Source organism: Schistocerca americana, chromosome 7 (genome assembly GCF_021461395.2).
Source record: "Schistocerca americana isolate TAMUIC-IGC-003095 chromosome 7, iqSchAmer2.1, whole genome shotgun sequence".
In the NCBI taxonomy this organism is placed as follows: Eukaryota; Metazoa; Arthropoda; class Insecta; order Orthoptera; family Acrididae; genus Schistocerca; species Schistocerca americana.
The window spans coordinates 229,002,917-229,015,566 of record NC_060125.1 but is presented as its reverse complement, the minus strand read 5'-3'; the positions used below and the strand labels follow the sequence as shown (position 1 = coordinate 229,015,566).

The window sequence follows — 12,650 nt, the reverse complement described above, 5'->3', positions numbered from 1 at the left end:
TACTGTTAAAACTGGGATCTTTATGTGCTAATTTCCCTTAAACAGACATTCAATACTCGTCCTTAAAATTTTGTGGAAATTGTACGATCTAATGAATTATTATATTCTTCAATTTGACATGTTATTTTCTCCCTTTAAGCTGAAATTTGTGCTGTTTGTTTTCTTTATTTCTAATAATACCATAATGCATACTGATCAACTGTAAACTTGCTTGTGGGTTTCGTTTACTACTTCCATAAGGAATCTTGACATTTTTATCTCTGATTACAGTGGTGGTGTCATCATCAAAGAATATGTTTCCTCATGTTTTACATTCTCTGCAAAATTGCTACACTATATTACTGTATTTTGGATCTGTTAAATATACCATCAGAAGCTTCACCTTATTTGAGGCCTGCATTCTCTCCACTCTAAGCACCTATTTTCCACATATCATTAACACCAGTCATTGGTTATTCCTCTTATTCCTAATGATTCTAGCTGCTATTGTAGAATTGTATGATTAACTGTGTCAAAGGTCTTGGAAAAATCTAAAGATATACCTGGGACATAGTCATCCTCGGCTGGTGCATAAAGCACCAATTTTTAAACTCCACTACAATCCTTTCTGCACTTCGGAAAAATTGTGCTCCACTGAGGAGATTGTATTTATTCAGATAATTCATTCTCATGTTTTTTGTAAGTTATTCTGCTATTCTTTTAGATGACAGCAGGGAGACAGGTCTGTAACCTTTTATATCTCCCCCATTGCCTTTCTTTAATTAAGGTAAAACTTTTGCCTGTTTCAGATACTCTGGGAAGCTACCTGAGCTGAAAGATTCATTTATTCTGTCCGTTAAAGAATCTTGCATTCATTGTTCCATTTCATTAAGTGGCTGTTAATCCTGCTGACATTTAATTTTGTGAATTTTTGTTCTGTTTTCCTAATATGTCTTGTGTGGTGAAGTCATATCATGACTGTTCACTTTTTTTGATAGGAGGTACATATATATTTCGGAGAATTTTTGTTGTAATTTCTCTGTAATATGGAAACAATACTCATTCACACAAAAGGTGAAAAAAGTGACAGTCTGGCAAAAGGGCACATTCTGTAGACCACTTGTAACATAATTTTTGTGGCAGGGGTTCATATGATTAGATTAATAGTTTACTGTAAAAGAGTGCCACTGTTTGAAACACTTGATGTTATCACTTGATGTTATAGAATTTAAATTTCCATCATGTCAATTGGAAATAAGTTTCTTAAGTTTAAAACAGTATGATTTGCTCTCTGCAACAACAATAATCCAAAAACAATGAGGCAGCAAATGAGAAAAGGATGATGCTGAAGTACAGTATAAAACATTTATAGAGACAAATAGTGTAAATACGAGACTGACTGCAAAACACACCTATGTATGTAATTACTTAGGTCTCTTTAAGGAATCTGCCCATTCTGTGATAAATTTTCTGACAGAGCATGAGAAAGTCATTCTCAAACATATGATATAATGATAGGTGATGTAAAATAGTCAAACAAAATGATGGATTGCTGTTGTATGCTTACCTGGTGAAGAACTGCCCACAGAGATTGAAAAATTGGCACATCATTTATCATGGAGGTCTTCAGCTAATGAAAGTGAAATGAGTGCTGAGTGACATGTGACATACTGTTTATCTGTAATCAGTATCTCTAAAACTTCAGAATATTCAAAGTTGGGTAGAAAATACACCACTGTAACAGCAATACAGCACTGAAATGTCTTGAATTTTAGCAAACAAGCAACTGTGTATTTGCAGAATGTTTATTGAGACCTGATTTGATTGTCGTATGGTATTGTATCAGTGGATAGGGTTTATGTGCAAAATTCAACCGCATGTTTTATTGCTTATGTAAAATATTATTGTCCAGGATTCATAATGCACAACTTCAAAAAATCTAAATCTGTCTAAAACAGGCTAGCTGTTTCTGAAGTATGATTTGCAATCTGCAACAACAATAGTCTAAAAACAATGAGGCAGCAAATAAGAAAAGGAAGGTCTGAAATACAGTATAAAACATTTATAAAGATGAATAGTGTAAATACAAGGTTGACTGCAACACATACCTATATATGTAATTACTTATATGAATATAATAGAGGGAAACATTCCACGCGGGAAAAATATATCTAAAAACAAAGATGATGTGAGTTACCATACGAAAGCGCTGGCAGGTCGATAGATACACAAACAAACACATACATACACACAAAATTCAAGGTTGCAAAAGCTTGAATTTTGTGTGTATGTATGTGTTTGTTTGTGTATCTATCGACCTGCCAGCGCTTTCGTATGGTAACTCACATCATCTTTGTTTTTAGATATATGTAATTACTTAGTTCTCTTTAAGGAATCTGCCCATTCTGTGATAAATTTTCTGACAGAGCATGAGAAAGTCATATTCAATAGATTCAGTAGGTTTCACCCTGATGAAACACATGATATAATGAGAGGTAATGTAAAATAGTCAAACAAAATGATGGATTGCTGTTTGACACTTACCTGGTGAACAATTTCCTACAAAGATAGAAAAATTGTCACATCACTTTTCATAGAGGTCTTCAGCTAATGAAAGTGAAATGAGTGACATACTGTTTGTCTGTAATTAGTACCTCTAGAATTCCAGAATATTCAAAGTGGGAAGGAAAATACACCTCAGAAACACCCATACAGGACTGAAGTCTCTTGACTTTTAGTAAACAAGCAATTGTGTATTTGCAGAATGTTTATCAGGACCTATTTTGATTGTTGTATGATAGTGTATCAATGGATTGAGTTAATGTGAAAATTGAACTGCATGTTTTGTTGCATTTGTAAAATGTTATTGTCCAGGATTTGTAATGGACAAACTTTGAAAATCTAAACGAGGATGATGTATGGTAGATACCTATATCAGGTAATTATAGCTTAAAGATGGAATTTGAACACATCATTGGTGAAGCTTTTCTACATGCACGCCATGTGGTTTTTACACATTTACAAAAAATACAGTTTACAATTTGTCTCTCTCCCATTTTAACTATATTTACTGTAATATCACTTCCTGCTTTATGAGAGATTTTTTGAGTGTTTTGCAAGGGATATACAGGGTAGCCCAAAATAATGCATACATTCTTTGAAACTGAATATCTCTCTAATTAAAGCAGATGGAAATGAAACATTGCTGGTGTTGTATACATTAAGGTGGTATATGCTTAAAAGATCACTGTCCACATTATCAACAATGACTTAGAACAGAGCAATATACTAATTGTGTTGTTTGGAATGGAACAGTTTTCAGGCTTGCTCAGTTTCCTCTCTTAGATCATCCAGTGTTTGTATTTTGTGGCATATACTGTGTATGCCATGTACCCCAATCATACAAGTGAAGGGGGTTGAAATCTGGTGAATGAGCTGGACATTCCACAGCACTTCCACTTCATCGTAGTCACATTGAGGGGAACATGTTGTTGTTGTGGTCTTCAGTCCTGAGACTGGTTTGATGCAGCTCTCCATGCTACTCTATCCTGTGCAAGCTTTTTCATCTCCCAGTACCTACTGCAACCTACATCCTTCTGAATCTGCTTAGTGTATTCATCTCTTGGTCTCCCTCTACGATTTTTACCCTCCACACTGCCCTCCAATACTAAATTGGTGATCCCTTGATGCCTCAGAACATGTCCTACCAACCGATCCCTTATTCTGGTCAAGTTGTGCCACAAACTTCTCTTCTCCCCAATCCTATTCAATACTTCCTCATTAGTTATGTGATCTACCCATCTAATCTTCAGCATTCTTCTGTAGCACCACATTTCGAAAGCTTCTATTCTCTTCTTGTCCAAACTATTTATCGTCCATGTTTCACTTCCATACATGGCTACACTCCATACGAATACTTTCAGAAATGACTTCCTGACACTTAAATCAATACTGGATGTTAACAAATTTCTCTTCTTCAGAAACGCTTTCCTTGCCATTGCCAGCCTACATTTTAAATCCTCTATACTTCGACCATCATCAGTTATTTTGCTCCCCAAATAGCAAAACTCCTTTACTACTTTAAGTGCCTCATTTCCTAATCTAATTCCCTCAGCATCACCCGACTTAATTAGACTACATTCCATTATCCTTGTTTTGCTTTTGTTAATGTTCATCTTATATCCTCCTTTCAAGACACTGTCCATTCCATTCAACTGCTCTTCCAAGTCCTTTGCTGTCTCTGACAGAATTACAATGTCATCGGCGAACCTCAAAGTTTTTATTTCTTCTCCATGAATTTTAATACCTACTCCGAACTTTTCTTTTGTTCCTTTACTGCTTGCTCAATATACACATTGAACAACATCGGGGAGAGGCTACAACCCTGTCTTACTCCCTTCCCAACCACTGCTTCCCTTTCATGTCCCTTGACCCTTATAACTGCCATCTGGTTTCTGTACAAATTGTAAATAGCCTTTCGCTCCCTGTATTTTACCCCTGCCACCTTTAGAATTTGAAAGAGAGTATTCCAGTCAACATTGTCAAAAGCTTTCTCTAAGTCTACAAATGCTAGAAACGTAGGTTTGCCTTTCCTTAATCTTTCTTCTAAGATAAGTCGTAAGGTCAGTATTGCTTCACGTGTTCCAGTGTTTCTACGGAATCCAAACTGATCTTCCCCGAGGTTGGGTTCTACTAGTTTTTCCATTCGTCTGTAAAGAATTCGTGTTAGTATTTTGCAGCTGTGACTTATTAAGCTGATAGTTCGGTAATTTTCACATCTGTCAACACCTGCTTTCTTTGGGATTGGAATTATTATATTCTTCTTGAAGTCTGAGGGTATTTCGCTTGTTTCATACATCTTGCTCACCAGACGGTATAGTTTTGTCAGGACTGGCTCTCCCAAGGCCGTCAGTAGTTCCAATGGAATATTGTCTACTCCGGGGGCCTTGTTTCGACTCAGGTCTTTCAGTGCTCTGTCAAACTCTTCACGCAGTATCATATCTCCCATTTCATCTTCATCTACATCCTCTTCCATTTCCATAATATTGTCCTCAAGTACATTGCCCTTGTATAGACCCTCTATATACTCCTTCCACCTTTCTGCTTTCCCTTCTTTGCTTAGAACTGGGTTTCCATCTGAGCTCTTGATATTCATACAAGTCGATCTCTTATCTCCAAAGGTCTCTTTAATTTTCCTGTAGGCGGTATCTATCTTACCCCTAGTGAGATAGGCCTCTACATCCTTACATTTGTCCTCTAGCCATCCCTGCTTAGCCATTTTGCACTTCCTGTCGATCTCATTTTTGAGACGTTTGTATTCCTTTTTGCCTGTTTCACTTACTGCATTTTTATATTTTCTCCTTTCATCAATTAAATTCAATATTTCTTCTGTTACCCAAGGATTTCTACTAGCCCTCGTCTTTTTACCTACTTGATCCTCTGCTGCCTTCACTACTTCATCCCTCAAAGCTACCCATTCTTCTTCTACTGTATTTATTTCGCCCATTCCTGTCAATTGCTCCCTTATGCTCTCCCTGAATCTCTGTACAACCTCTGGTTCTTTTAGTTTATCCAGGTCCCATCTCCTTAAATTCCCACCTTTTTGCAGTTTCTTCAGTTTTAATCTACAGGTCATAACCAATAGATTGTGGTCAGAGTCCACATCTGCCCCTGGAAATGTCTTACAATTTAAAACCTGGTTCCTAAATCTCTGTCTTACCATTATATAATCTATCTGATACCTTTTAGTATCTCCAGGGTTCTTCCATGTATACAACCTTCTTTCATGATTCTTAAACCAAGTGTTAGTTATGATTATGTTGTGCTCTGTGCAAAATTCTACCAGGCGGCTTCCTCTTTCATTTCTGTCCCCCAATCCATATTCACCTACTATGTTTCCTTCTCTCCCTTTTCCTACACTCGAATTCCAGTCACCCATGACTATTAAATTTTCGTCTCCCTTCACAATCTGAATAATTTCTTTTATTTCATCATACATTTCTTCAATTTCTTCGTCATCTGCAGAGCTAGTTGGCATATAAACTTGTACTACTGTAGTAGGTGTGGGCTTCGTATCTATCTTGGCCACAATAATGCATTCACTATGCTGTTTGTAGTAGCTTACCCGCATTCCTATTTTCCTATTCATTGTTAAACCTACTCCTGCATTACCCCTATTTGATTTTGTGTTTATAACCCTGTAGTCACCTGACAAGAAGTCTTGTTCCTCCTGCCACCGAACGTCACTAATTCCCACTATATCTAACTTCAACCTATCCATTTCCCTTTTTAAATTTTCTAACCTACCTGCCCGATTAAGGGATCTGACATTCCATGCTCCGATCCGTAGAACGCCAGTTTTCTTTCTCCTGATAACGACATCCTCTTGAGTAGTCCCCGCCCGGAGATCCGAATGGGGGACTATTTCACCTCCGGAATATTTTACCCAAGAGGACGCCATCATCATGTAATCATACAGTAAAGCTGCATGCCCTCGGGAAAAATTACGGCTGTAGTTTCCCCTTGCTTTCAGCCGTTCGCAGTACCAGCACAGCAAGGCCGTTTTGGTTATTGTTACAAGGCCAGATCAGTCAATCATCCAGACTGTTGCCCTTGCAACTACTGAAAAGGCTGCTGCCCCTCTTCAGGAACCACACGTTTGTCTGGCGTCTCAACAGATACCCCTCCGTTGTGGTTGCACCTACGGTACGGCTATCTATATCGCTGAGGCACGCAAGCCTCCCCACCAACGGCAAGGTCCATGGTTCATGGGGGGGGAGGGGAACATGCGATTGGGAAATTCTCTCACAAGTCGAAAGTGAGGTGCCAACCCCTTCCTGCTGAAGGTAACAATCTTCATTTTCAAAACTGTCATTAGATCTGGAGTCATCAAGTGCAGTATTTCTACATAATAGTCACCTGTGAGTTTTTTCAAAGAAATACATCCAGATTATCCCTCCAGACAACAGACAACATCAGACTGATATTCCTGGTAGATTAACATGCCTTTCTTCAATTATGTTTGAATTTTTATTTGCCCAATACACACAATTATAGCAGTTTAATGTTTCATCAAGTTTAAATGTCACTTCATTTGAGCAAAGAGTTACTTCTTGGAAATATTCATCTTCTTTGCACATGTTGATGAAACACTCACAAAATTCAGTTCACCCATCAGAGTCATCCTCTTTTGGAGTATGCACAAGTGTTAGAACTTTAGACCTCCACCTCTGAATCCACAAAATTCAGTAAACACTGGTTTTAATGATCCCTGTCTCATGAGAGCATTGCTTCACAGACTTTTTGGTGAATGGTGTGTACATCTTAATCACTGCAGCCACTCTTTCATTGTCTGTTTTTCATCTCTTTGTTCTGGTACAGTTCCTCTTCACATCATACACCATTCCATCAACTTCAAACTCGTCTTGGATTCATGTAATTATTAAATGTGAGGATAGAAGTATTCAAAATTCGACTCAGGAAAGTCGTGGAGCCTCATTCACATTTTCTGTTTTCAAATAACCCTTTAGCACCCACATCCTTTCATCAAATGATAACACCATCTTTATTTACAATCCTGCAACAAATGGAAGCATTGCTAAGTTTTACACTGACTTATAATTATTATTCACAAAAAAATTATTTCTATCTGCATTAATTAAAGATAGGCTCAGTTTCAAAAAGTGCCTACATTATTTTGGGAGACCCTGTATTTTCCAAATTGAGGATAATTTTTTAAGAATTTATATTTATTGTGTGGAATGTTCTTTTGTTACCACATATGCAGGGGTGAACATGGGCGAGCCAGGTGCTACAGTTTAGGCTCTGGTTCAATACCTCCACCACTTAGCCCCGAGACTGCAGCAGTTCTGGGCTGCATGGTAGGCCAGCGCTCCTGTGGCAGTCAGACTGACCTCACCGACAGGCCACCATATGTGGGCAGCCCGCTGCATGTTGTAACTTCTACACCAGACATGGTTGGTGCTCTAGGCTCCCCTCACAGTCCTGAGGACATTCGTGCATATGTGCAGGAAGTAACGCAGGTTTGTGCCAAATTTTGACTAGTGTGGATAGAATGCTCTTAATACTATTATTAAACTGGAGACATATTTGACATTGAAGTTCTGTTGGCTACGTATGGCTCTTCACTAGATACTAAAAAGCTGTGAATATGGTTGCTGCCTTGTGGTCTTCAGATTTATCAGTCCTTTAATTGAGTCACCAATGCTACAGAATTACTCAACGTTCATAATTCTGAAGGAATATGTGTGTGTCTGTGTGTGTTTTTCACTGATTATAAGTTTATATGTTAATTTGCTGCATTCAGTATAAGACAATAACTGTTCAATGTTATAATTTAACCAGAAATAGCCTGAGTGGAATGACTTATACATTTAGTTTCTTAAAGGTATTACAATGACTTTCTTTTGCTAAATACAAAACAGACATGGAATCACCATCTTGCTCTTCTTAAGTTTCAGGCAGCCTAAATTATTTTGTGAGTTGAACAACTCTAAGCATAACACTGATAACACTGTATGTATGTAAAATTACTCTGAACTTTTTCTTTTATGTTTCCTATTTGTGCATAGGCAAAATTGTCCCAGGCTGTTACTATCTGGAGTACAAAGGTGTGCTGAAAAGTAGTGCATCCAAATTTTTTATGTGAAAACTCGTAAAGCTTTTACAATAAAACATACATTATTAACATTCCATCATTATTCTTCATGTCTACATATTTACTTCACAACATAGTCACTGTGGTGATGAATACATTTTGTCCAACAAGAGACAGTTTGTTGACACCATCACTGTAGAATATTTGACTTTGTTGACCGAGGCAAATCTCACCTTTGCCTGCACCACTTCATCACTACCAAAGTGATACCCTTGAAGGTGTTCCTTAAGTTTTGGTAACAGAGAAAAATCAGATGGGGCCAAGTTGGGACTGCATGGAGCCTGGTCGATGGCAGTGAACCCCAGATACTTGATTGTTACAGATCTCACAGCACTTGGGTGATCTGGAATTGTCATGCTGAAGGAGATCGTGCTCCATGTGTGGATGAACTCTTTGAATTTGTGCTCAAAAAATTGATTGCAGCACACATTTTTTCATGCAACAACATAGTTACTTTCCACATTGCAGTGTTACACACTACAATTCTGAGCCCTCTAGCGGCAGAGGGTCAGAACATGTGTCAGTGAAGCAGGAAAGTTGACTGGGTAATATGCATTATGTGTAATCATCAATCAATATCGATAACAGAATAAAAAAATGTGGAGGCATTACTTTTCAGTGTATATGCTTCTTTTCTTACATAGCTTAAGTGTGAAATTGTGTATTCAGTGTTAAAACTTTCAACATTGTGAATAGGAGGTGTTGATGCGTTCTGAACAAATGTCAGCAGGTTTTCTATGCGTATCATATAAAAATACATCTCTGTGTTGCATAATGATACATAATTGTGCACATAACTATTTTAACTGTTTTGATACACTTCACACAATGAGTCTGTGCCATTTTCAGCATTTTAGAAGATATATTTCTGATTATGCGCCTTGAGTGCAAAATTTTGATACAATATTGAAGCAATGTGGTCCAGTTTTTTTCCTAAGGTACTGTGAGTGATGGCCTTTGATATTCTTACCATATGGACTTCAATGAGGTCTAAGAGAATCACTCACAGCAATCAGCCAGAAGATATTGTCAACTGTCAAAATAAAATGCATAAAAATAAAGTAGTAAACACACCAGGATAGCCAGAAATTCATCTTCTATTAGTTGCACTCTGCAATGCGAGATACAGTTCTCTGGAGGGGAAGTGAAAAAAAGACTACACTTATGACATGTATCTTAAACACAAACCAAAAAATGTGCATCAAAACCAGACAAACCACAAGGAGTGTGTGATCTATGCCATCATTATATGATGTTGGCAACTGAACTGGTACAGTGTCACTATCATGTTCACTAATTGATATTTACTGCTATGTCACCAGGATAATTTATTTGGTTCTCTTTACTGAAGTAGCTTAGTGTCTAGTATGGTGCATAGTCATCATTTGCTTATTACTGCGTATTTATAGCCGCCATATAGAAATGCTGGCTAGGTGTGGTTTGTAGACGTTTCCTTCTGAATATAACTTTGTATTTTGTGCATGGTACAGAGCCTTCCAAACATTTCATTAAGTATGATTTTCCTGCTTCATAATTTCCAATTTCTAGTACAAGTGGGCGGAGGAGGGGGAAGGTAGAGACTTGAGGAGTCTATGTTGGATATTAACTTACATTTCAATTTATTAGGGAACTTTTAATAACAATTTTGATATGTTTGAGTGTTACAGAGCTTAAAATTTGTTTCAGAACAGCCACTAGAGAAACTTCTCAATGTGTTATAATTAAGTAGTTTGTTCTGTCAGGATAAAATGGAAAAAAAAATTAACCATAAATTCATCAGATCTTTGAAGCATTTATTGTTTTTATTCTTGGGCCAAAAGCTGCATTGGACTTGCTGAAAGAAGTCATATTCTCACATGAGGTCGTTATTTTATTTGGAGTAAACATTTTATTTCTTTTTATATTTGATGAGTTAATTTTGTGCATTGGGCATTATCAGGTGATGTCACCCAAAAAGTGTGTCATATATTGTAGGAATTTACAATTCACTTATTGTATTGGGAGTATTGTATGTGCTGATATGGTTTGTACTTTTTTGGTTAAACATGTAGGATCTAATGTCTGTTTCTGTCATGCCCGTATGTACTATGGTGGCGTAGCATTGTTATTGGGGAAACCATAACTTTTCTTTCCATCTTGCTATGTAGAATATGATGTGCTGCAAACGTATAATAGAAATTATATGTCCCAAGAGGGGCAAGATTGCAAATGAAATTAGTAAGTATATATTTCAATTGAACAGCAGCCTCACGTGGGATAGTGGCTTCTTTCACTGAATCTTATGTAACTGCAAGCAACAACACTATTAGAGTATGAATACATGCCTGCTGATAATACAAACATGATTATTTTTAAAATGTTCTGACACTCTCTGATTTCAGGTTAATAGATAGTAACTCAATTACATATCAATAAATTTCTTTCCTTTTGCAGTCTCTCGCCACCGAAATAAAGTCGGAGATTCGGGAAGTGATATCAAAAGTGGACGTATTACTGTCGGACAGTGAGGGAAATGGCTACAGTTCTTCTTGTGACACTCCACCACCGACAAGGTCTTCATCCTTGAAGCAGTCACAGCAGACGCCTCGAAAGGCTCCTGCATCACCAACACCACAAACACCTCCTCCACAACAACAGACACCAGTTCAGCAATTACCGGTAAAACAGCCACAGTCTCAGGAGGTACCACTCCAGAAGTCAACATCTGAGGTGGTACAAATCCAACAGCAATTGACACAAGAGGTGCAAATCCAACAGCCACTGCCTCAGGGGGCAAAAATCCAAAAACCACAACCTCAGGAGGCACAAATACAACAGCCAATGCCGCAGGGGGCAGAATTCCAACAGCCTCTGTCTCAGGAGGAACAGTTCCAGCAGCCTCCACTCCAGCTGCCACAAACACAACAGCAGCCACTTCAGATATCACCACCACAGCAATTATTACTTCAGCAATCACCACCACAACAAGTATTCCCTCAGCAGCCACCACTGGCACAGCAGCAACAATCACTTCAGTCATCACCACCACATCAACTATTACTTCAGCAGTCACCTCCCCAGCAGCTGTTACTTCAGCAGTCACCTCCCCAGCAGCTGTTACTTCAGCAGTCACCTCCACACCAGTTACTACTTCAGCAGTCCCCCGTACAGCAGCCTTTACTGCGGGAGACATCACCGCAACAGCTGTTACTGCAACACTCGCCACCACAGCAAATACTAGTCCAACAGTCTCCACAGCAGATAACATCATCCCAGATGCCTGGAGAAACCCTAACAACTACTCTAATACAATCTCAAGGTGTACCTGCAGACAATGTCGCTTTCTTAACAACTGCCGATGTGGCTGACTACATAAAGGAAATGACTGCTGAAATGACTAGTGAGGTCAAATCTGAAATCAGAGATATGGTGTCACAGGTGGACGAGTTGTTAGCAGACAATACTGAGGGAAGAATCTCTGACTCTTCAGCATCACCCTCCTCAGCCAATGGCTCACTGTTATCTCCTCAGCAGACTGAACAGAAAAATATCACTGGGCCCCTGGCCCCTGTATCGGAGGTACAAGTGCTTGCAATGTACTCGTAAATGTGATGTTGTGTTTGAGACACTGTTTGTGGATTTTCTTGTTGTTGTTTATTAATAGCATGTTTATGCAAATTCAGTGCCTCTTGAAATACTTTTATTTGCTTTCCTGCAACTTGTACTAAGAAGAACTGTTACTTCTTTTTCTGTTTCTTTCTGCCACTCACAAATTTGTCACCTGCTGGTAAAAACATGTGAGCTGGAAACAATATTCTTTCACAGCTATGAAATATATCCAGTGAATGATTCACACTGAGACTGTGAATGCTTAGTATTGTAATGTATTCTGGCACTATTTGGTCACTAACTGTTTAATTTGTTGGTTGTTGTGATAACACAAATGCTTGGCTATATAATCTGTTAATGCATGAAAACAGAGTTTTTTCTCCAAAAAATGTGTCAATACTTTGGT

General features: G+C 38.2%; 1 protein-coding gene across 1 annotated transcript in view; it reads left to right on the top strand.

Moving 5' to 3' along the window:
- Positions 1 to 12,650, top strand: part of LOC124621786 — a 104,375-nt gene that overhangs the window by 39,333 nt on the left and 52,392 nt on the right. Inside the window, exons 11-12 of the mRNA XM_047147220.1 lie at positions 7,766 to 8,021; positions 11,090 to 12,214. Of these exons, the coding sequence (XP_047003176.1) occupies positions 7,766 to 8,021; positions 11,090 to 12,214 (1,381 nt within the window). The remainder of the gene's footprint in view (positions 1 to 7,765; positions 8,022 to 11,089; positions 12,215 to 12,650) is intronic.